Source organism: Lepisma saccharinum, chromosome 17 (genome assembly GCF_977018435.1).
Source record: "Lepisma saccharinum chromosome 17, izLepSacc3.1, whole genome shotgun sequence".
Taxonomy (NCBI): domain Eukaryota; kingdom Metazoa; phylum Arthropoda; class Insecta; order Zygentoma; family Lepismatidae; genus Lepisma; species Lepisma saccharinum.
In genome coordinates this window covers 47,849,958-47,876,987 of record NC_139245.1, presented here as the reverse complement: position 1 = coordinate 47,876,987, position 27,030 = coordinate 47,849,958, and the positions used below count along the sequence as shown (strand labels likewise).

Sequence of the window (27,030 nt, the reverse complement as noted above, 5' to 3'; positions counted from 1 at the left end):
ACTCTAAATTCTGCCAGGAAATCCCGAATTGATAGTCAACTTTCGTGGTCTTTCATAAAGGGGATTCATTCTTTAAAGATCGTTTCAATGCGAAGAACCAAATTCATTAATTACGTTTCAAAAACACTTGTGAGTAATGAAATTTCTGTTGTGAACTGTTCATTCGCATATTAAGAGGCCATATCATGGGCAGCAGAAAAACAGACCTTCATTCAGAACACTTTTACTCGAAAACTATTTGAGGCATTTGAATGAGCTTTGTGGTGAATTGATCAGAAAGGATGAATCTTAACAGTGATTATCGAATTTTTTTTATCACTTCCATATTTTAATAGATATTAGCTGTCAAATATCTCAGTTTTTGGATCGGCGTATAGAGCCCGATTCTAAGTTACTGTAAAAATTTAACCTTGCAAGCCTTTCTTGCATCCTTCCTGAGTAAACTGATTTTTTTTATTTTTCAAATTGAGAGGCCCATTGTGACAATACGCCATTGCAAACATTGATATGCATTTTCAAACACCTTTGAGAATGGCTTTATTCGGGCCGTAGCGGGGCTGGCCATCGGCTGACGGGGTTATGTTCAAGTCCTACAAGTTCAGCCGTCTGCCGATAGATGACTCTGACCAGGTTTTACTACTGTGGGCGTGGCTTGGATTACTTCTTCTTCTACCCTTGGCATTGTCTTTTCCCTTGGGGGCAGCTTTTGACCGTGCTCCGACCATTTCGGAAAATCCAAAGTTGATTTCCTTCACCCGGCTGTTTTTTCATTGTGTTTCATTTGTCTTATTTCTATTTTCCAAAAGAATAAATACATTAATACAGAGACTGTCCCAATTGAATCTTACATAAATTATAGCAAAATTAAATTTGTTTTAAGTCAATTACATGCTCAAATAGGGTAATCGGGGCTGGGGCTACAGGATACAGTGGGATCCAGACCACTGTGTAGTTCTACCGGGGATCGAACCTGAGACCCCTTGAATACAAGGCGAGATAATTACTACTAATTTCATCGAGGAAACCCAAGGACTTATTTGGGGAGGGGTCCGGACCCCTCCCCAAGAAAGACTTACCAAGTGAAAAAATTAAATAATGAAAATATATTTGTGTAGCATTTATTACATAATCGATGGTTATAATTTCCTCTGAACTTATTGATTTATTTGTTGTTTCTAAGTCCACTTTTTGCACAGAAAGGCTAATCGGGACTGGACTTACAGCTTAAAGTGAGATTCGAACGACTACTTGCATCCACCGGGTATCCAACCCGGGATTCCTTGATTACAAGGCAACGACGATACCACTGCGCCATCGAGGAGGTCCACTCTTTGAACTTATTGGAAGAAAGATTGGAAGTAGGGGGCTTAGAAGGACAGTACCAATTACCAAAGATTTATGCTTGCACGCTACTATTTATAACAATATGCATAAAATGTTAATCAGGAACTTTACTTTTCGCTAACCGGATCAAACATTCTCTTTTATTCAATAAATATTCAATTCTTCATCAATTTGAAATGAATTTCTTTGCCAGGGCACTTGTTTTTTATGCAAATTATGCCGATCTTAACTACAGGTAAGGTAGATAATGAATACTTGCTGTTATCCGATCTTTTTACCTATTTATGTGATAATAATATAATTTTAAATTAAACATCATATTATTATTAATATTCCTGACACAATTGGTTCGGTGTATTTCTAGCTACGTGCCTTGGGAGGTCCTACAGAAATTACAGCGAAAGGAAGTGAGACAGTCGGGTACTCTTTCAAACTCTAAATCTTGTTCTTGTCCCAAGTTATGTAAACGCTCTCTCGTTTTCGTCTCGATCAGTGAATATAATTTCAATTATAGTCACATTAACTTCAACGCATTTTAAAAATACAATTTGTGTCTATACAAAGAACACGCTTGGGCAATACATTCACATTCAGAGAACACCGATGTATTTCATACAGAGTTAGTTAGTTTGAGTTAGTGTTTTAAGTCCACTTTATGCACAGTAAGGCTAATCGGGACTGGACCTACAGTTTAAAGTGGGATCCGAACCACTTGTGCCTCCACCGGGTATCGAACCCGGGACCCCTTTATTACAAGGCGACGACGCTACCACTGCGCCATCGGGGAGGCCTATTTCATACAGAGGTAAGACAACTATGCTGAAGGTAGATATTTAAATTTTAAATATAATTCACTGCACATTCAATTATACTATATGTAATGTTATGTTATAATAATACATCTTGCAATTTTTTTAATTCTAGTTTCATTAATATTTTACTTTGGATATTATGTGAATACATTAATCGTGATGGAGGGAGAAAACACACCGGAACGACAAGTGACCGGCGACACGTGTCGCTTGAGAATTTCACCAATCGAGCGTAGGCATGTGCGGCCTGTCATGCCGCTACGGTGAAACGTTGCTGCTGATTGGCTCGTTCCCAAGCGACATATGTTGCTTGTCGCTTCGGTGTGAGTTCTCCCTAAGAGGGCGAGTGACAATGAATTAAATTACATCTTCATAGCTTGTTCATGACTGAAAGAAGCTACTCGTGTCGCATGTCGCTCGGACTGGGACTTTCTCTCAATATCGTGTATCATGTCGACTCGGTTTGTTGTTCGTGCATGCTTTGCTTTAAACTGAATAGGCTCTTGTTGCTTGATGTGAATGTTCCGTGTCGCTTGGGAACGAGCCAGTCAACAGCAACGTTTCTCACTGTAGCTGCAGACCGAAGTGACAAGCGACACATACCTCTAGAGAACAATCCAATCAACAGGAACGTCTCACACAAGCCTGCGTTCAATTGGTGAAATCCTCAAGCGACACAGATATTTCACACCGTCTAAAGCAAAAGATTCACTGTGTATGCGCGAACAACAAGCCAGGGCGACACGATGGACGGTATGAAAAAGAACTCAGTCCTAGGGACACACAAGCAACAGACAACACAAGCTGAATGGTTGATTGCGTTTATTACTGAGAGCCAGTTACCAAGAGACACGTGTCGCTTGTCGCTTCGATATCAAATATCCCTAAAAGTAAGCAGCTTTTGAAGCACAGTATGAATAGTTAGTAGGTAAACAGCAGTGACAAAACATATGATTGATTGATTGATTGATTGATAGATAGATAGATAGATAGATAAAATTCCCTATAAATCCGCACCCTAATCATAACTTATTAAACATATCAAAACATATTTTTCATTCATCAATTTTTTACGCTTACAATAACCTCTAATTATTACTAAATCAATTTTTGTATTTTCTATCTAATATCTTATTATATTTAGCTCTTGCCAGTAGGCACTTTATCTTCTTATGTATATCTTTTTTTTGGCCTCCATCTCATCAGACTTATCATTCATTAATTTCCTCAATTATCTCATCCAACTCGTTTGTATTTCCACCCTTCTACATAAGAGTTGTAGCTTTCCTGGCGACGTCAATCGACGTTAGCTTCCATCGTATACATTGCTCTCGTCTTCAGGTAGAAGATGTTGTTGCTATGTATGTGCTCGAAACGTTGGAAGATAACGCCGATTTAATCTGGCTGGTACAACTGTTCAAACCCTTCTACATGCTAAATTGAAACAACAATCTTTCGTAATCATTAAACAGGATGGAATAAATAGCGGGGAGGCTTTTGTAATATTAATAATTTGAATTACTTCCCCATTAAAAACTGAGCATCCTCGATGGCTCAGTGGTAGCGTCGTCGCCTTGTAATCAAGGGATCCCGGGTTGCATGCCTGGCTCAGTCCCGATTAGCCTTACTGTGCATAAAGTGGACTTAAAACACCAAATCAATAAATCATTAAGAATTAATTTTAAAATTTTATAATGAATTTCGGGTAAAAGATTTAATATACTAACCTCCATTATTAATTCAATGCCTAGAGAATTATAAAAAAAATGGGGGGGGTTGTATTTATATACACGAACGCTCGGGAGCCAATATAAGTTAACAACCTGCAAATCGGGTTTTCTCTGCCGATTCAACAATTTTATTATCTCCAATGTTGTTTGTGTTGCACCTGATTCAAAATCGGTCATAATTTATTTCGGAAATTATTTTGGGGAGGATAAAGACAGTCGATAGAAGAGCTTGACTGCCCGGACGTTCGATTCCCGGAGGAGAGGGTGAGGAAAGTGGGCTCTCCCACTGCATGAGGTGCATCTACGTACAATGACTGTACTATATAACTACGTGGGGGCATAGAGACGATTTGCATCGCCTCTATAAATAAGCGATACTGTGAATATGTAAAGAGCCACCACCACCCACCCACCAATATGCCTTCAAAACACATTGCATAATGCAGGTTGGTGGCTTTACCAATTTCTTTCAAATACAAGTAGTTAATTATAGTAACAAAACATCTTTTTATATATAATTGGATTTTTCAAAATTACAATAAAATAACAAAGCAACCAATTTTGTTGTAATTCTATAAAGAATAAGTTAACATAGGCCAGAATCGGTAAACTTCCCGTTCGGACAAATGTCGCAGTTGAAGTAGTGGTCTAAACAGGCAAAAAAACCTGCTTACTGACACGTAATCTGACTTAAATTTGGCATAAAGCAGTCTATTTTTTAATTTGAAAGACCTTGTGACATTTGTCGAGCCGGGATGAAGTTCTTCATAACTAATGAGATAAAGAAGAAGGAAAATTTAATTCGTAACACTACTAACGGACTTATTAGGCCATTCGCATGATGTAATTAATAAACACAATAATTCTAATTACATGATTATTAAAAAGCAAACATTTCTTTGTAAATAATAATGTAAAATGCTTGTTTTTGACCAATCCCTCCCCTGTTGTAGGTTTGTTATCCATGAAATATCAATCTGGAATTTTTTGTTTCACAGGTACCTGTAATAGAGTAATCTTTACGCTATAAATATCAATTTTCTTAGCTCCCCGATCGGAGACATCTGGGCTCAAAATTTTGAAAAAGAGAATCAAGAAACGATCAAAGAGCTATAACAGTAATTCAGCCGAAATACTTTGATATTACATAACTTCCCTAACAAAAATATCCTAAACTTTGAATTTTGGTCAAAATCAACATGTTGAAAAAATACGCGAAACATACAATGTAGCTTGAAATGTGCTAAAAACAATGTTTTTTACCCAAGCTATCATTTTTCTTAGATGAGTTACCATAATTACCGCAACTGTCTACAAAGGCTAAAAATGCCGCAAATCATAAGTCAAACAGGGCCGCAATTTTTAAACGAAGTCATGTATAGGAAAATACTAACCTTGCATAGGGGTTAAAACAACAAAAATATAGGCTATATAAATAGAAAAAGTTGACCATTTTCTCAATTATTATCTTTTTGGACCACATGGTATTAAATGGCCATATTTTGCTTTAGACCTAATATTAATTAAAATATGCAAGTTTGATTAAATGAGTGCATATATTGTGTATCAGTGAAAGTTTTATAAAAATAGATCAAATACATTCACAGAGTTGGTTTTATGCAAGGATAATGTTGGAAAATTTTCTGCTTGAAATCATTCACACTGAGAATCGAACCTGGGTTTACTACGTGGCAGTCCGATGTCATATTTTCTCTGCTTTTCTCATATATCAGTATTTACTCAGTTATATATTTTTTAACATTCACATTCAGAATATAAACATCCATGTCTTACTCGGGATTCGAACCCGGGACCCCTGCTGTCGTAGCGCGCTGTGCTAACTACCTCGCCCCGGAGGTCAAATAGTAGACTACTGTGACTCCTTATTCGTTGAAGAGAAGCTTCCACAATTATGTATGTTACAAGCCACATATTGTTGCTACAGGACTCTATATTATCGTCTGCAATTTTGACACGAAATGATAAGATCAGCTTTTGGCAATGAAGACCCGAACAGCAAAACCTAGGACATGTCTGCGGAAAGAAATGACAAGGGTTTTACGACCTGTCAATCACTAACTGCCCGTGTACCGGAGGAGGCGTGTTCTAGAGGAGCCTCGCGAAGCGGGCCTGGACAAAACATCTGGTGGTGTAAACGCTGTGCGCGCTCTATCGGCAGAAGGAAGGCGAATTCGGAAAAGGCCTTTCCATGATATACAGTCTTAAGTAAGAAGTTCATATATAAGCACACAGTGGCGTAGGAATAATTCTGATTTGGGGATATAGAGTTCTCCAACTATATATTTATATTTCATACTTGAGGAACACGTGATTTTTGCTCATAACTGCTGGTTTCCTTAAGTAAAACAACTCTTCTTTTTTCTCGCTTTTATTGTTTGGTAGTTATATGATTTTAGTGTGTTATAGTTCACCCTTTTTTTTACATGGTTATTATTTGAGAATGCGCTCGGAGACTTATGTTGAGACTACGGCCCCTCTCGCCTGTTGATTCCCCGCCCCGTTGTCTGAGTCCTTCCGGGGGGAAATTGCACGACACGAAGGCTCTTGGCACCGTTGCCTGGACACGGCCCAACAACAGACAATCATCCGGAAACCTAACTCGTTCGATGCACTTAGTTCCAATCGCAGGCGGCAGGTGTCACCACGGATTAGCCTGTTGAGCATTTCATATGAACACTGAGAATTACGAATTAACTCTAATGCGTACGGTAGATCAGGGGAACGTTGATTCATTTAACCCTGGAATGGTACCTATGCGTCTAAGAGACGTAGTTCAGTGGAAGAACAGCGGCCATCTTGTTTCGGGGGTGAACCTTACTCCCGCCTCCCAGGTATGCTTCAACGGAAACTCTCTTGGCAAGTCAGTGTTCCTCAGATTGCCAAGCAGTTCACGTCAAGATCAGTGTTTTGTTTTTTCCAAAGCCTAGTACGCCTGTGAGACGTATTGATACCATTTAACGTAAATTTTCCTACGCCTGTCAGGCGTATTGGTACCATTCATGTGGTAGTGTTCCTACGTTTGCCAGACGTATTAGTGCCATTCACGAGGTAGTGTTTCTACGTTTGCCAGACGTGTTGGTACCATTCATGAGGTAGTGTTCCTACGTTTGCCAGGCGTGTTGGTACCGTTGATGAGTTTATGATTACATAGGTACCTACCTTATTGTTCCAGATGTCTGGCACAAACACAAACAAAACATTCACTACTGAAGATGAGATTTTACAAGAACTGCAACTTCAGTTAGATGAATCCGATTGCAGCGAGGTTGAAGACGAAATTGAAGTGGATCAAGATGCCTTTCCTGAGGATCCTGACGATACCGACTTGGACCCAGACTATGAACCTTCGTCAGAAGAAGAAGATATCGAGGAGGCCATCATTCAATCAGCAGCACAATCATCTCGGCCTTCAGCTGTTTCTAAATCAAGTTCGTCAAGAGCTGAAGGCAAGCAAAAGTCAGGACCTGCAAAACAACCTCCAAAGTCAGGTGAAAAGAGGAAGAGGTCAGCCGAAGGAAATGATGACCATTCAACAAACAAAAGATTAAAACCTGAATGTGACGATATGTTCGGGCGTAACGGGTTTGCTTGGAAAACTGTTCCCATTTCTAACACATCTAGAAAAGCCGCAGCTAAAAACATTGTACATGTCAAACGAAAAACAAAAAACGAAGCTGTAGATGTTTCTGACCCTGTTGAATGTTTTAACGTCTTCTTTACCTCAACAATGTTGGACATGATCCTGCACAACACAAATGAGGAAATTGCAAGACAAAGGGAGTCTTATAAAAACAAGAATGCTTCTGCTTTGAAGGACGTTTCATTGGCTGAACTGAGAGCACTCCTCGGTGTGACAATTCTCGCAGGGGCCAAGAAAGACAACCATATGAAGTTACAAACATTACATGACACAAAGGAATGCGGCGAAAAATATCATGCATCATTTTCTGTGCAGAGACATCACTTCTTGCTCAACACTCTTCGCTTTGATTCTCGAGAAACTCGTGAGGAAAGGAAGATAACTGATAAGTTTGCACCCGTACGGGATATATGGAACATGCTGATTGAGCAATGCATATCAAATTATGAACCAAGTGCCTACATGACAATTGATGAGCAACTAGTGCAACTACACCTTCAGGCACGCCTGCAGCAGATTACTTTGTTGAAAAGCTAACAGACATCATCCAAAATTCAAGTCGTAATGTTACAATGGATAATTGGTTTTCCAGCATCCAGTTAGCTAAGAAAATGGCAGAAAGAGGCCTCACAATGATTGGGACGACGAAGAAAAATAAACCTGAGTTTCCTAAGGAGTTTGTGGACCTCAGTTATCTTTCACGACCTCCTCAGTCATCGCTCTTTCTTTTTCATGAGGATCTGACAGCAGTTTCATTTACTCCACGTGTTAACAAACTGGTCACTCTTATTTCCACAATGCATGACGACGATGCAATAAATGAAAACAGTATGAAGCCTGAGGTAATTCTGTGTTATAATCAAACAAAGGGAGCAGTTGATGCCTTTGACCAGTGTGTCACGAATACTTCTTGCATACGAAAAACAAGAAGGTGGCCAATGAACCAGTTCTACAACATGCTCAATATTGCATGCTACAACTCTTACATAATATATGTGCTCAACTTTTACAAGAAAAAGAAAAAGATGACGACGCAAAGCCTTTGTCGAGATTTCAGTTCCTCATCAAATTGGCAAATCAACTAACGTTTCCATGGATGAAGGAACGAATGAAACAGCCACATATGCCTCACACTCTAAGAAGCAGCATACAAAATTGCCTTGGCGTTGTGGATCCACCTGTTGTGGTTCAACCTGCAGCGAAATCTGGAAAGAGGCAGTACTGTACTTACTGCTCGTATAAAAAGAGAAGGATGAGTAAAATGATCTGCTGTAACTGCAAAAAGCCTATCTGTGGCGAGCATTCTTTCATCGTTTGCCACATTTGTAAAAAATGATAATTTAAAGACTGATTTGTTTGTAACTATTTACTGTTCTGGATGTGGAAGAAGGAGTGAACATTTTTATTCATGAAGTTTTTTCTAGTTATTGTGGCTAGTCTAAATGACTGTTTGTTAGTGATAGAGAGTAAATTTTAGTTCATGTATTCTTCATTAATACTTTTACATCCATTTCCTAGTTAAAGGGATTGTCTTATACCTAAGTACAATCTTTATTTGTTTATTATTTTCTTGCTGTTCGAGTTACCTACTCGTATTTGCATATATATTATGACTCTTTCTATGCAACCTAGTTTATAAATGTTTAAAATGTATGAGTTTACGGAAAAATGTTATTTTAATTATATTCATTAACAATAAAAAGTATCTAAAATGCAGCGAGAAGAGTATGGAAAAAAATTAAATCATTTATAGAGGGTGTAGTAACTTTTCTTTATGTGTACGTCTATGGGACGTATAGGTACCATTAAACATATATTTTTTTAGGTACTATTCCAGGGTTAAATCAGCTTGCTTTAAATAAATAATATACATAAGGATTTTGTAGATATCAGAATCACTTTTGGTGAAAGTACATTAATCTCGTAATCATTTAATGGTGTTTATTAGGCTGTAAGAAAGGAAACAAAATATATGTACTGAGGGGTTAACCTCAAAATGAAAATATGTAATATGTAAGATGTAAATACGCTTAAATTTCCCTCGATTTAAAATTCAATAACTTTTATTGGCAAAAATAGCAAACATTTTGTGTAGAAAAATATATAAAATACTAATCATGTTAAACCGTAAGTAGAGTCATTATTATTAAACTGTAAATAAACATGACAGCTGATATTTTGAGAACTATCCTTGAAAAGATTGGTAAAATGCAGCTACAAAGACTTTAAAATATATTTTAAGTTAATAATTATTTAGTACATCCAGAATGTTTTATTTTCACTGGAAAAAAGTTACTGAAATTATTATATTAACACATTCAACAAATATGTCCATTGTAAGTTCGTATACATACCAGTATTTTCAGGTGGTCGGCATGCTCGTAGCCAGAATTTAATTCCGGGGGGGGGGGGCTCAGCCGCCATCTAGAGGCGAAAAAGCGGGGGGGGGGTATAGGCCTGAAAAATTCTTAGGATGTTACAACTTATTATACTAATGAAGTAAGATTAATTACCACTATACACTATTTAAATTAGATATTTGTAAGAATTCGGAGGCTTCAGCACCCCCGCCCAAGTTTCCTGCCTACGTGCCTGCTGGTTGTCGGTAATTTGTTTGCTTGGATGCATAGATGACGCCAGGGGAAGTGGTGCTTTCGTACCCTTTGTTTTCAGTTCATCGTCCCCTTCCTTATCCCCATATTATAACAATAATGTATGTAGCCTATATATGAAAGCAAGGTTTATAACGTTTTTACAGGTAGTACATTTTCGATGGAGATGGAGAGATATATATTCATGGCGCCATAACTTATGTGTAGTATAACCAGTGTGGAATTTGAAAAATTTCCCCTTCTCATTTGCAAAACGTGACCTGAATCCAGTATTATTCTCCTCACCTTATACGCAGATTGTGCCACCATGCATGGATGCATTGGCGTACGCAGAGGGGGCTGATGGGGCTACAGACCCTCCGAAATTTTGAGATAATCAACATTTTCAAATAAAAGCAGTGAAGAAATTGGCAAAAACCAAAGTGAAAGTGATTTCCTCCTTTAAAATGAGCTCTGATTGCCATCTTTCATAGTGGAAAGTTTAAAAAAATATGAAATATCATATTGTGTATGCTGCCCTCTAGAAAGTATATAGGCACTATCCACCTTTACAATTCCAGCCCCTCCCGAAACAAAATTCTGCGTACGCTACTGCATGAATGATTTTACTCACACTTCAGATCCTTAATAAAAAAAATATTAATGGGGAAAATTTGACAGAAGATACTTAAGTGAGGCTTTCCTTTTTCTTGTTCAATCGAAATGAACTTTGAAAATCTAAAAATGAAAGGGGAGGAAATTTCACGCTAGTCTCTACATTCAATTCGAAGGCTGTCGCTTATATGATGATATAAACTGGACAATCCCGATTATGTAACTGCAGTGCCCTTAGTAAACTTGACCGACAAGAATAAGACGCTAGAATTCGAAAATCTTCAAGTTAAAACTGGGGCCTCCCGATGGCGTAGTGTCAACGTCATCGCCTTATAACCAAGGGGTTCCGGGTTCGATACTCGGTGGAGGCACATGGCACAGTGGTTCGGATCCCACTTTAAACTGTAGGTCCAGTCCCGATTAGCCTACCTGTGCATAAAGTGGACTTAAAACAACAAATCAATCACTCAAGTTAGAGCGAAGGTATCAATCATTAAAATGAAATAAATCAATTCATCAGGTTGCTCCACGATTTATGTTTTCCAAATCTAGGGGAAGAAGGTACCAAACCTGGGCGGAGGGGAGAGGAGGCAAGAACAGGTTATTCTCGCTTGGCAGATATGGTTTAGGCCTTCGCCTTGTAATCAAGGGGTCCCGGATTCGTTAACCGGTGGAGGTACATAGTGGTTCGGATCCCACTTTAAACTGTAGGTCCAGTCCCGATTAGTGGACTTAAAACGCCAATAGTGTAGGGGCAAAAGTAACAAAGTGGGGGCAGCTGCCCACCAACGTCCCCCCTAATCGCCGATTGATTGGTTGATTGATTTGGTGTTTTAAGTCCACTTTATGCACAGTAGGGCTAATCGGGACAGGACCTACAGTTTAAAGTGGGATCCGAACCATTATGTGCCTCCTTCGGGAATCGAACCCGGGACTCCTTGATTACAAGACGACGACGCTAGCATTACGCCATCGGGGAGGCCCTCCCTAATCGCCGACACTGATGTTATGGTGTATGGCACATTTTCAGTATGGTGGTATTTTTGTAAGAGGTTAAGCACACAAAACTGGGGACGAGTGAAATTCTTGTTCGTTTTGAGCTCTCATCGAAAGAAAAGAAACGGAAAACCAGAGGAAACTGTTCTCTAACTTCTCTCGTTCCCCAAGTAATATCGATCTTTTCCATTTTTTTAAAAAAAAAATAAGATTCCGAACTTTCTATAGAATACCCACACACGGAGCGACCCTCAATCCTTGTTTATTTCTGTCCCTTCCTCCCCTGAATCCGAGACACGAAGTGGCAACACTGTCGCCTTGTAAAAGAAGTTATTTACATAACATATATAAATAAAATAGAAACTACTACAATATATGAATAAAAAAACTTCGTGTGGCAAATTGTGTCTGTTGTGTGTTGAGTATAGTATGCAATGAATAATAATATACAATAATAATAATAACACGTGGCTCTACAGCACGTAAGGGTCTTGGCCTACCTCCCGACTACCAATCTCCCTTCCACAATCTTACCTAGAGGTGTGGAGTTCTTCAACCGGTAATGGGGTGACGTGAGGTCAGCAGGTCGAACCACAGCCGTCATAGGAGATTTTTATGACCGGGTTACGCTACTCACTCGTAGCTCCCCAATTTTCTCACGATTTTCCACCGGTCCTATACAAAGGCCGAAAACTCAGACTGAACCCAGGTGGACTCGAACCCATGCCGTCCCGCAATCGGAGCCCAAAGCACAGCGCCATAGACAGCATGGCCACGAAGGAGGACGAATAATAATATATAGAAATCACTATGAAATTTGTCATTTGACTAGATGTTTGTTGTTTAGCGTCGCCTTTCTGCCACTTTTGGCTAATCGCGACGATGAAGAGTGATATGATTAAATTGATGAAGGGACACTCACGAAGAACACCAATGCCCAGGCCGGGACACGAACCGAGGACTTCCTAGCGTCGTAGCGTGTCATAGTAAGTTTGGACCAAGCTGACTTTCACGTTCTATAGATTATTGTTTTGCAAAAATAGGTGTAGGGCTGGAATAGTGTTGTTATTGTTGTATGTCTTGTCATAGTTCTCCCCACTGCACTACCACGATAAATTGAATGATGAGATATGAGGAGTAAAGTGAATGAACAAGAACAACAAAAAAAGAAACCACCTACTCTGTCAAAGAATCTTGGCTTCGATTCCCTTGTGAGGCATATTGCACAGTGCTTCGGATGCAAATTTAAGTTATAGGTACAGTGTCGATTAGCTTATCATGAGCATAAAGTGAGTTAGGAGCAGGCTGCGAAATCCTGGAGGGGACAGGAAGGATTTCCCCCAGACCAACAATCTTGTCCTCAAAAAGCCCTCCACCAAAAATTTCCAGGGGGGAGAGTTTTTGTTCTAACAGCAGAAGATTAGCAATTAGTTTTGACTTCAAATATGCAATGTACTATACTGAGGATAATATCCAAAACACACACACAAAGTAGTAGATATCTCTTTCAAGATATCGTTAACAGATCTACACCAATAACAATATACGCACGATATAAGTAAAACAAGAATGCAGGTCAAATATAACTATGAAATTTAAACGTATTTATTCATTTATACGTATTAATAGAAAGCAAAAACTAAACAATGACACCTTTTACCGCTAGTGAAGGAATTAGTTTCTTACTTTATAAATATCTGATATATTTAAAATAAACAAATTAATTCCTTTATATTTAATAACAATCCAAATATGTATGTCATATAATTATAATTGTGTGTTTAGCTTAAGATCTTGCTCCCCCCACCAGTCTCCAATGATTTCGCACCCTGGTCAGGAGAGAGGTAACGCCTGTTCTCGTTGCAGGCTTCCTCCAGGAGCTGAGCAGCGTGGTGAGCAAGCGTCGAGTGGAGGCAGAAGAGGACGTGGAGGAGGTCGTCACGCAAGTCGTCCAGTACTCTTCCTCCACCAGCAATGGATTCGTCGGAGGGGTAAGTACGCTCACCTCACTTAATATTCCGGCAGTTTGTTTCCTTATACACCTTATTTGCAGATGATACAATTCAACCGACAATTGTATCAATATATGCTGCATAAAACACACCTTATTACTAACTTCGTTGACTGTACAATCAGTAGTTCTAAAGCTTTTTCAGTCCGGACCCACCTTGAAAGAGATTACACTTCATGGAACCCATAAGCATGGGAGCCGGCAAAATTACTTGTAGAGGTGTACACCCAGGTTATAATCATATTTTTGCTAACTTCGAGTACTTTAAGAAGCATTCTTTTACGCTTTCTTAAACGAATTACACATACTTTACTCTGGAAAAGTAAAAATTGTAAACCGCTGCAATGCATTTGTTTATAGGTTGTTAGCTAAGCTTTGTAATCCAAGCAGTCTCGTTAGCAATGTGAAATGATGACAGTTGACACCTCTCGGCAACCGGCCACGCACGCACACACCAGTGTTGGGAAAGTTACTTTTTTAAAAGATAACTAGTTACAGTTACTCATTTTATAAAGTAACTCAGTTACAGTTACTTGCTTTAAAAGGTAATAGAGTTACAGTTACTCATTTTAGAAAGTAACTGTTACAGTTAATTGTTTCGAAAAGTAATAGAGTTACAGTTAGTCATTTTCAAAAGTAACTCAGTTACAGTGGCTTGCTTTAAAAAGTAATGGAGTTACAGTTACATGCTTTAAAAAGTAATAAAGTTACAGTTATTCATTTTATAAAGTAACTCAGTTACAGTTACTTGCTTTAAAAAGTAATAGAGTTACGGTTACAGTTACTCATTTTAAGAAGTAACTCAGTTACAGTTACTTGCTTTAAAAAGTAATAGTTCCAGTTACTCATTTTATAAAGTAACTCTGTTACAGTTACTTGCTTTAAAAAGTAATAGAGTTACAGTTACTCATTTTAAAAAGTAACTCAGTTACAGTTACAGTTACTTGCTTTAAAAAGTAATAATTACAGTTACTCATTTTAAAAAGTAACTCAGTTACAGTTACTTGCTTTAAAAAGTAATAATTACAGTTACTCATTTTAAAAAGTAACTCCGTTACAGTTACTTTTACAGTTACTTTCCACTGGAGATTTCCTTGCAAATAAATTACGCAAATCGATTAGCCTACTAATTGTAATAATAATAAAAATAACCTTTCGGATGCTGGTTACACAAGGGGGATATTTATGAGGCCACACATGAACAAACTAGAGAAACAAGAAACACTTCACAGCACACAACTGACAATGGCAAACTGACAGCAATAGGAAAGAATACCCCCTCCTAATCTCATCTTCCTGCTACTGGGAATTTCACCCCTCTTCACAGTTATGCATATCCCTTTAGAATTGAGGACTACCAAACGAAAGATGAAACATACGATAAACCTGTTACCCTGAAATGCTTGAAACCCAGTGCCCATCGACTGGCCACGGACGGGAGACAAATTTAGTTCAACAACTTTCTCTTTTCCTCTTTATCTATTGTTTGCAAGAATTCATGTAACAAAGGATGGACATTTGTATCGCAGCAGAAACTAGTAGTTTATCGATGGTTGTGGTTCACTTTAAGTCCAAAATCACCAATAATTTACGACACTTTTATAGCAACTTAAGTGTTATGAAGTAACTGTAATCGTAACTGTAAAAGTTACTTGTAACTAGTTACTTCCAAACGCTGGCACACACAGACATGCGGTCGGAAATATCGAGCGACATCATAAGTCGACATGCATGTGACGCACAAGAACTCATAGCTGCTACCAAAATGAAAACGACAGATATCGGATTCCCTTGAGTTAAACACCAGAGGGATGCTGGTAAAAAGCAATGGTAGAGCGCGAATAACAGAAATGTAGAGACTACGCAGAACACGGGTTGAATTGAAAATGATAAAACAATTAGTAATTTAAATGTAATGTAAGATACAGTAAATAAATTTTCGAGCCCACCAAACGCCCCCTCGGGACCCAGCAGTGGGTCGCGCACCATAGGTTGAGGAACGATGCTGTACACGGAACAGTGAACCGCGGTAGCTCAGTCGGTGTTTACCTCCGTGTTCGACGCCTGAGGTCCCGGGTTCGAATCCCGGTTCGGACATGGATGCTTGCGTCGTCTGTCCTGAATGAAGAAGAGAATTGAGATAAATTGATATGAGTTTGATGTGTGTGCCGGTTAGGAGTCTTCCATAAAAAAATGGTATAGCATCTGGCTACCCGGGGCAGGTGATCTGGACAGGAAATTTTCCAGCCACTTTCCTGTTTCTGCGTGATTCTAAAGCCCACCCAGCCTCGTATCAAAGAGTAACTGGGCCAAACTGGACGAGTGGGGGTGAGGACGGCCGGGCGTGATATTGCTCACATGATCCCAACTATGACCAATAGCATTAATATGTGGAGCTCTACCTCCACAATGCCCCAGTTTGCCTTTAACCTTTACCGACAAGAGAACAAAATATTGGGTCTTTCCATTTAGTGTTCTTCTCAAAGAATTTCGAGTTCGAATGGTGTCATTGTTGACCAATGCCTGTTTCGTAAATCGAAATTTCAGGAGCACAAAGAAAACATTGCAGGGCAGTCAGAATGATTCTAATGTGTCTGGTGAAAACATTGTTTCGTTATTTTCTTGTATATGGCAGTTAATTGCTGTAACTTACAGCCTATAAATCATTAAAAATATATATTATTTGCAATAAGATATTGCTATAGCTTCATCATTCGTTACATAATTTAGAACTACATAATTTGTATTCATGTCCAGATATTATTAGAATAATTAAATCAAGAAGACTTAGGTGGGCAGGCCATGTGGCACGAATGGAAGAGGAAAGAGGAGTTTACAGGATTCTTGTTGGGAAACCTGATGGTAAGAGACCTGTAGGAAGGCCAAGACGAAGATGGAGGGACAACGTTGAGATGGACCTAAGGGAAATCGGTAGGGATGGAAAAGAGTATATAGAACTTGCTTAAGATAGGGAAAGATGGAAGGCCTGTGTTGCTGCAGCCATGAACCTTCGGGTTTAAGAAGGCTAGAGAGTTAGTTAGTCATCATTCGCATTACATGAACTTTTTTTAGATATCTCAGGGGGGAGAAGTGCCTCTCTAGCCCCTTTGCGCTCATGCACACTGAGGTACGCAGGATTTTTTACGGGCAGGTCTGGAATTATGCAGGTGGATGGTTCATAACTGCATCCTAGGTAGTTACACAATATGATATTTCGTATTTTTTTAAACTTTCTAATCTCAAAAATGGCAGTCAGGAGTCATTTGGAGGTATGCATTTACCACTATGGTTTTTCCCGAGTTCTTCATTGCATTTATTTGAAAATTTGCATTTATCAAAATTTCGGAGCTGGCTGTAGCCCCTTCAGCCCCCTTCTGCGTACGCCAGTGCTCATGCACACATACTTGAAGTATGAAGGAATGGATGGGTGTTTCGTAGCTTCTACCCCTCTTTCGAAGGGAGTGTTCGCAGGCCCGTAGCCAGGCAGAGGCCAGGGGGGCTCAGCCCCCCCTGGCATCATCGTCAGCCCCCCTGGCATCGTCGTAAGCCCCCCTTGCATTGTCATTATCACCCGGTCATTAGGTAAAACTATTGTATAATTTGTTTGTAGTGACAAGTGAAAATGTATGCAGCGGATATTATGTGGTCATAACTTGATGAAAGGACAAATTCACAGAACGAAGATCAGCTATCACATTCCTTCATCTTGTTTATGAACTGAAGTCTAAGTAGCGGAAAGTACAGGGTGTCTACAAATGATTCAAAGCGGTTTCATGATGTTACTGTACATTGAACGTATCACGAAGTAACTTTGCAGTTTTGTAGAGAAATTCAACAAGTTTTGTGGCACATTACAAGTTATGGGAGTTTTTTGTTCGCCCCGTTGAGCATATTCGTGACTTTCCAGAACTCAGTGCTTTTTGAGAGAGAGAGAGAGAGAGAGAGAGAGAGAGAGAGAGAGAGAGAAAGATAGAGCAGAGAGAGAGAGAGAGAGAGAGAGGGGGGGGGGCAGAGTTTACGGCCTCTTTTTCTTCAGCGAACAACCATTACAGAATACGGGTATCTTGACATGTTAGAAAATTAGTTCATGCCACAGTTGGAGACAGACAGTCAGAACTTTATCTACCAGTTGGATGGTGCTCTGCCCCAGTTCCATCATGATGTCCACAAAATCTTAACCACCAGAGTATCGAACCGATGGGTCGGTCGTTGTGGGAATGATGATCAACAACTGCTGTCATTGCCTCACGGTGACTTTTTTATGTGTGGGGTTATGTGAAGGATCTAGTGTTTGTGCCTCCATTACCTAGTCATCTAGCAGAACGGCGTTCTCCTATCATCAGTGCTTTTGATCGAATTGATAGGTACATGCTTTATCGCGTTTGGGAAGAATTTGATTATAAAGTTTATGTCTGCAGAATCACGAAGAGGGGCCATATCGAACACTTGCAATGTGTCACAAAACGTGTTTAGTTTCTCTACAAGACTAAAGTTACTTCACAATATGTTCAATAATACACGTAGTAAGCAGGCGCGTCGCCTGATAATGTTCGCACGAGCACATGAACACTCATGTATGTGTCTTAAATTACGTACATATTAAGTGGACACACACATACGTATATTTATTCGAAAAAATTCTATGTTTGATGTACGAGAATATACACATAATTAACTCTGACACGGCTTCCTTCACGTCGATAACTCCTCTAGATAGTTAATAACACTGACTCCCACGGTGTTCCACGGAGGGCGTTGAACACAATTGCTGTGCGTGTTGCAAAGAGCTGACAAGTAAGTGGCTGTTGGCCACTATACCCCGAAGATGTTCACTTCGCTGTGCGAACACTGATGCAAGCGGAAATACTTCTTACATTCGGCACCAGAGTGCAGCATATTCAAGGCTGGTCTAGGGGAACTCGAAAATGTCTGTGCTACATAGTTGCAAACTTTAGCGAAAGTTCGCTACACCTGGCGGATTTTAAGGGGGAGAGGGGCAATTTCCCCTAGGTCCTTCTTGTATTACACTTCAAATATGGCTTGAATTTGGGGGAAAATTGTTGAAAATAAATTGAACTGTTATTCTCACTTTTTCAATTAAGATGAAGTTACAAGGGAGAGGAGTAAATCTTCATTCAGTACAAAAACGTTATTGTGAACACTCGTATGCGAACCGCACGCGACGCCACTGGTAGTAACATGTATTTAGTAGGTTGTATAGAGTTTAGAAGTTCTTGCATAGCAGGGCCGTAGCCAGGCTGAGCTCCCGCTTGACATTAGGTAAAATTATTTTGTATAATTTGTTTGCAGTGAAGAGTGAAAATGTAGACAGTAGATATTATTTTGCTCACAACTTGGTGAAGGATAAATTCACACAACATAAACTTCATCTTGTTTATGAGCTGAAGTCGAAGTAGCGGCAAGTACCTGTTTAGAAGATTCTCTAGACCATAGAATGTTCTTTCACAGAGGAGCTTCTTTATCCCTACCTTTGCTGCCCCTGTTGCGGTCTCCTGTTTATACAGAAATCTGTGACTTTGACGTCATCATCCACATTCCTTCCATATCTGCATCAAAGGTCAACGAAGGGAAGCTTTCTTGCTTCAGCTGGGGGTGGAATGTATGGTAGGCACCATGATTTAATATTGTGCAATTTTTGCATGATATAAATATCTGTATGATCAAAAGTAGTGTGTAGTATGTAATAAGGGATGATGTCAATAGCAATTAACACTTCAAGAGATGTTTTAGAAGATACCTATAGAAAAATGTACTATTTGTGTGATATTTCTAAATTGTATATTAACTTAATGACCCCCCTCACACACACACACAAATAATTTACCTTCATTTAACACTGTTAAACTTTAAAAAAATGGACTTGGTTTACAAAGCCCCCCTAATAAGCCGTGAGCCCCCCTGGAGATCAATTCTAGCTACGGGCCTGAGTGTTCGCCACTGTACACACACAGACACACACAAACTTTGTACGAATGTGTCCTATTTAGGTAACGAGAAAAGTGTGTCAAATTTCGGCGGTGTTGGGGAAATATTGGGGATTGAGGGCGACGTGGTGTGGATAAATTACTGGCGCAAACTATGAGACTCGGTGAAGCTAGCTAGATAGCACCAGGAGTGCCCACAGGGGGGATTATGGCGCAGACTGCGCCTTCGAAATTTTTTGGGGGATTTTTTTCCATAATGTAATATAAAATTCAACATTTACATATTTTTCTAAAATAAATGTAAAGACGTTTGCACCTTAGTTACACCATATTTAATCCATTAGATGAAGAAAATGAAGTATTTAGAGGTAGCGATGCTCACAGGTGGGTTTGTGGACTCACGTTATGTCCAAGCAACTTATTTTATTTTGGGGGGACGATCTTTTGTGATGGAGATTTGATGTGAAACAGTACAGCATTTGTTACAAGTTGAATTACGTTATTAACTATCCATTGCTGTTACATAAATAGCAATTTCTACACTGCCAAGGGAATTAAAACGGATAATATTTTTATTAAGGAAGGGGGAATATCCAACTCTTACACATTGGGTCTTAAATCGACAAGTGGATTCAGGTGGGGGATTGAGTAATTATACGTTGGGGGAGGGGGAGGCAATATCCGACTATTGAATGTCAGTGTTAAATCTTAGATTATCATCGGAATTTTAATTAGGGGGCTTAGCATTCATTTTGGGTGGGATATCCAACTCTTGTGTATTAATATTACGTCTGAGATTATAGCGGAAAATGTGGTTTGGGGACGGAGTTTTTTTTCTTTTGGAGGATGTAATATCTAGGTACTCTTCAATATCAACAGCAAGTCCAACATTTTGGTTGGAGGATTGAATATTAAATTTGAGGGGAGGAGATATGGGGCTCTTAACAAAGTGTAAAATCTTAGATTGTCAAGGGATTTCTTTAGGCTTCGGACATTATATTTGTGAACTATATTTAGCGATATGGGATGCGCACTTTTCTGCGCCGAACATGGGAAAAGAGAAGGTGGAAAAGAGCAAATATCGAGGGATCCTATGAAAGTATTGACGTCCCATTAAATTAATATTCTTGCAAGCCTGCAAAGAAATGGATATAAACATTTTCTTGCTCGCTTCGCTCGCAATATTGCGTTACAAAAATGCGCGTCTGGCATTCTCACGAGACGATTGTGAAGAATTATACTGTAGCTGCATTACAAGACATAAACAATATTCTCGATATTTATTAATAATATAATTTCTTAAATATAATGTTTAGTGTCGGTATACTGCTTAATTTAAAGCAGGTGAGTCATTTTGATGATATGGTTCTATTAGCAATATTATTGTATTATTGATTCTCTGTAGGCTATGCTGCAATAGTTGTACTGTGTACTTCATAGTAACGCCTTACACATTACTCGATAAAACAGAAAAATAAATAGTGTCAAATTCGCATTTCTAACTTATTTTTGCAGGGTAATTTTGCTTTTGCAAGTGCAATTTGAACTTAAGATGAAATCCATGTAATTATTGGTGTGGATTACTCAAAAAATTGTAATTGCCCCGAACAGAGAGGGTGAGTTCTTGGAAGGAGGCACCTTATTATATTCTCGTCCCGGCCTTAGGAATTTCTAGTTAGGGTTCTGCAATTTTCGATCTTACGTTGTGTAAGACTTTGTGTTAAATATCCAAATTGTGGGTTATTAAAATCTTGTTCTCCAACCACAAAAACTGTTTAAATACATATTCATATAATTATGACACTTGAGATTGCTAGCTTTCCGTTATTTCGAAAATTTGAACCATTAAAAAATATGGAGTCTAACAGGCTGTCAGGCAGTCAAATAAAATGAATTATTACGTATTCACCAAAAATATTTTGAGGTGTAATGGATCCCACGGTCTAGCTGGGGGATGGAAACCTCTGTTTAAGAAGGACGAGCAGATCAAGTATTGTGTTCAATAAAGCTTAAAAAAAAACGTTACTTTCAGTAGACACGCTATCGTATTTAAATACTTCATGTGGATTACCACATGATTTAGGGGGTTGCGCCATTCCATTGGCCTTGGGGGGGGGGGCACCCCTGGATAGCACACATCACATCTAATTCTAATCATATGTCCCTCTAGCCCTATGATAGCTTCTGGCGCTCTTCTAGCCGGAAGGCGCGTGTAGTACCGTGTTAACCGTATAGATGGAGCCCCATCACAACGAAGGATGTTGGCTCTTCGCAGCGTTCCTGCCCTCTGATGGTGCTTGCTCGAACTAAATGCTAGTTACGATTGCGTACATGCTACTCGCTGCATGTTTTTTTTTGCAATCTGTGCTCCGTCTTCGTCCGAGTGATTTCTAATTGTGACAAAGTGAGTGAAATAGATTCAGTTTCGGAATAAAGTAAAATTCCATGCACGCCCCTAGGCCAGTGTAAAAAAAAACACTATTTTCTGGGAAGGCGATGTGGATTGTGGACATATTGCATCTTAAGAAACAGAAAGCATATTTTCTTTTCTACCTATGATTAATTACTTGTAGTGTAGATCATAATACGCTTTACATGCATTAAAAATATTGTTAAATTCCATAATTGTTAGAATTTACAAAGCAATACACAACATGAAGTTCAAGTGAAGTTGGTGTATAATAATCGAGTGTTTTCCTACAATACTATATATTACAACACTAGAGAAATTGTATTCAAGTGGTCTTATCTTCTGTAAATCACAAATGAATTTTCATAATCCTTTCAACCATTATCAAAATTCTTGGCTATCGTTTATTTATATTATGCAATTCACAACAATATACTTACTAAACTAAGACCGAAGGGAGTTAGACCTCTTAGGCACTGACATGATTACATGGCAAGACATTTCGAGGTGTTACACAGTGATGGAATGCCAAAAAAGTCGACACAAATATAAATTTATACTTTTCGGTAAGGGAATAAAACATGGACAGCTCTAAACAACTAAATGAGGCAGGCAACTGACAGAGAAATTTCTCTCTAAATCGATTACGTATTATTTGTTGTTTTCTGGCAGCAAAATGGCCGTTCGTGAAATTGGAAATTCCGTAGTTATTTTTAAGACTTGTAGTATTTTTTCTCCGGGCACTATAATTGTGCTAGGTAGACTTTCAACTTCCCAGTAATGCACAGAAAGGAACACACACTTTTGAATTAAATATATGTTTTTATTTTTGACTTTAATATACAAACGTTATTTTGAGTTAACATAGCTTCCACTGCTATTTCTCGCAGTGATCTCTGAAGAAAAATATACTTTGATGCTTTAAAATATTGTGAATCCGCCCGGGGGGAAAGTTTTGCTACTTTATACCAATTTAGCATATTAAGAATAAGAACGTGTGCTCAGTTGTTAATGGGTCATCTTGTAGCCCTGTAGCAAACGTTAACACGTATGTGGGTGCTGTGAGGCATTACCTTCTCTATAAAGATGGTCTTGTGTGATGTCGGAGTTCCCCAATTTCGCTATCACACTGGGGGGGGGGGGGCTAGACTTCAGCCAAACCCCAATTTTGGCAAGCCCTTGGGAAAGCTCCTTCAGGATTTCATTGATATAAGAGGTTGGGTCAAGAAAGGCAAAGTTTATCCGGCAATTTCAATTTGAGGGAGGTGTGAAGTGTGTTTTTATAGGGTGCAAAGTAAATTTGGTGTACAAACAACTGAAAAAGGTTTCGCGCGCGCGCGTTACGTTGTATTGGATGCCAAGAGGCTTCCATCTTACCTTTCATTTGATGTGTACCTCGTGACCTTGATCACACGTTCGACGGGACAGGAGCCAGTGGTTTGTAAATTGTCCTGGGCCTGCGACATTACACATGGTAAAAAATGATCCTGCGCTCAAATGAGGCGATTTTGGCGAAGGTTCCGATGTACCTCATTGCGCGGGTAGACATAGGAAGTTCTACGCCTGCCAGGAAAAGTCACGCTCAACGTAGGAAATGGATAACATTTGGGACAATAATTACCGAACACTCGACGGCAAGAACGATTAGAAATCACTGAACTTTCCTCATCCAGGCCTAGCAGTGAACAGACGTTAAAGTAGACTTGGGGACTGAAACATGATATGATCCACATTTTTATGTGACGCCACCAGTAGAAAATATGTCACTAATGTATTTATTTTTGTGAAAGAAAGCGTAATTTCTTTGTTATTATTTGTAATAATGCACCCTGTTTGTAATATATATCTTTTGTTTAATGTTTATTGCATTTTATGCTCTGTTATGAGTAGTTTAATGTATCTTCATGTTTGCAAGAGTGCACTATACGAATTTGTATTTCTAAAGATGTATAGATGTAAGTTTTGTTGATAGTATCCTTTTGTAGATAGTGAGTGATTCATCTGTACTTTAATCTGTTTTCTCGAAAATAGTATAACAGCGAGGATATCGCGTAAGAAATCATCATCACACTTTTTCGCCACGGATCGACGAAGCTCTTAAAATTAAAAAGAACTCCTCGGTGTTGTGCATACATCTTGGTATGGTAGTTCGGGGCGCAAGCTAGGCCTATGTGATCATAGGTACGCCGATAGCCATGCATTGATGATATGCACAATACTGCAACCATTCTACGTTAAATAATAAAGCTAGCCTAAGGATTAATTTGGAAATAAAAGGCTAAAGAGCAAATATTGGCTCAGTTATTATTGCATATCTCTTGGTGTGGTAGTTCGGGGCGCAAGCTAGGTCTATGTGATCATGGGCATGCCGATAGCCACGCATTGAGTTTATGCGTTTTTAGTTGAGTCAATTCATCGACAAAGCGAAATCCTCGCCTTCGTCTCTTGTATATTCGCATTATAATTGCCATAAATAAAGAATAAAACCTTTTAGTTTATCTAATGTGGTTTTTATTTCTCTGTGCTGTGAATACTGTCTTTGCCTAACACTCTCCCTGTACCTGAGAGGAGTCTGTGTACTTCGCCGAGTCTCATCGGTCACCGCTGATTATTATTAAGTTATTATTAATAAATATAATAATACAGGCTTGAACGTATCAAACATTTACTCCTTATGACACCGATTTGAATCCTAGAGACGTTCAACTGGCTCAGATTTGATGGGGGGGGGGGGCGGATGGGAAGCAAAGTTACTGATGGAAAATAACTGAACATGAGGTTCTTTTCGGTTTGAGTTCACGTTATGCACAGATGGATTAATCGGTACTGAACTAGTTTAGTTTAGTTTAAAATGGGATCGGACCCACTGCGTGCTTTTACCAGTTATCGAACCCGGCATCCCTTCATTTGAAGGCGACAACATTACAGCTACGTCATCAGGAGGCAATATCAAGGAACATGATGACGAGCCTGGCAGTTGATATGTCGGAACAGAACATACAACAGCAAGAATTATATTAAGTACAGGGTGGTCCATATTCATGGGACACGTTTCAAATGCATTTTTTTTTTTTTTTTGAAAGGAACGAACACATTTGATTGACTTGCTTTATTTTACTTCGCTTTTTGCGCTACTTTTGGCTAATTTGCGAAGATGGGGATGAGTGATGATATGATGAAATTGATGAATGAACACCCACAAACATCCATGCCTAGGCCGGGATTCGAACCCGGGACCCTTGATGTCGTAGCGCGATCTGCTAACCACTCCGTCATGGAGCCGACGTACAAGCACATTTATTATGCACTATGTGCAATACATAACCAAGATACAGAAATTTACAGCACTGTTCATTGTTTCAATATAACATCCCGCAGATGGGCACGACCTTCAGGAGAACGTTATTGGGTTCTGGAAGTAAAACTGTCGATATTGTGGCGCAGCAAATCGTCCAGAATGGCCTCTATCTCCCTCCAGGTGTTTCCCTTGAGTTTAGCAGATGTTTCAGGTCTTGTGATGTTACACCCTTTCTTTTAGGTAATCCTACAGGAAGTAGTCCTGCGGGACTACATCTGGTGATCTGGATGGCCAATTGACATCTCCGAATCTGGAAATGAGGCAACCAGGGAAATTGTCTCGAAGGGTACTCATTGTCATTAATCCTAAATGACTAGTGGCACCATCTTGTTGCATCCACATTTGTGTAAGACCGAGCCACCTCATTTAGAGAATGAAAAACTTGTTTTAACACGACGTTGTTGTAACGGTTAGCAGTAACTGTTACGGTTGGGATATCGCTCGACTGTGTTCGCCAGGCATTAAATGTCCAATTCACTATGAAACGTTCGCAAGCAGGATTACCTCCTGAGATGGTGCTTCACGCTTCTTTAAATGTTTTCTGAATAGCCTTTATGAAGTAATGATGAAGCTTGCACTAGTGAGGAACGCTTCCACATCATAAGCAATTTCAACCAGAGTCCACAGCGCCATAATTCATTAGAACAATAAAATGAATCTAAATTAATATAAACTTCCAAGCACAGGCTTCCAACTACAATGCACGTGAAAAATGTTAGTTTTCCTACTGTCTGAAAATACAAAATAAAATGTGCCCGATTAATATATTTGTAAATTTTAAAATCCTAGTAAAAATAAATGTTCTGCTTTCATTTCAAATTACGTCTGCCTGCGCATGCGCTGACTGGACGAGACCAGTTGTAAATAGGGACGGACGGAACAGATGAGGGATAGAAGTTCCCACGAAACACCTCTGCTGATGAAACATCAAAGTTTCAAGCATAGTAACATCGCAGGCAAATTACATGTAGAGTGGATGGTACGGGTTGAAAAAGCCACCACCAACGCAACAAAGAGTGCGATAGTAAGCAAAAGAAACGAACCCTACAAACGGGGAATACTGATCTCAATCTTCCCCCGTTGTGTCGTGCATGTAAACTGCCTACTTCCCCTTTCGGATGTGGACTCGTCCTATCAAGCTAGGCACGTCTTCCACGGTCGGACAGTATGTAAGAAGTTATTTTATTATCCTTACGAGCTAACTGTAGACCAGGCGAACGAGAACAAGTCTTTGCGCAAGTAGTGACGCGAGACGGCTCCACCAATGAACAGTGAAAGAAACGGGATTGTGTAATAGGCGACGGGAGTTACTCGATTTCCTCGAGGAAATCTGTAAGCGTTGCAAACTTTTGAAAAGGATAGTACCGAACGCACATGGCAAACGGACCGTATTTTTGTCTCCAGGTCCGTACGATTGATTTAAGAATTTCTTAGGGAAATGTTAGGGATAAAACTGCAAGAGCAAGTTTTGACAAGCCGTGCATTTAGCGTACGGACCAAGGTCTCGACCGTACGGTTGGCAACACTGCGCTTTCACCACTCGCTTTTCCTCCTCCT

General features: G+C 39.3%; 1 protein-coding gene across 1 annotated transcript in view; it reads left to right on the top strand.

Moving 5' to 3' along the window:
- Window positions 1-27,030, top strand: part of Obsc (Obscurin) — a 493,648-nt gene that overhangs the window by 67,526 nt on the left and 399,092 nt on the right. Inside the window, exon 3 of the mRNA XM_083139413.1 lies at window positions 13,616-13,740. Coding sequence (XP_082995539.1) covers window positions 13,616-13,740 — 125 coding nt within the window. The remainder of the gene's footprint in view (window positions 1-13,615; window positions 13,741-27,030) is intronic.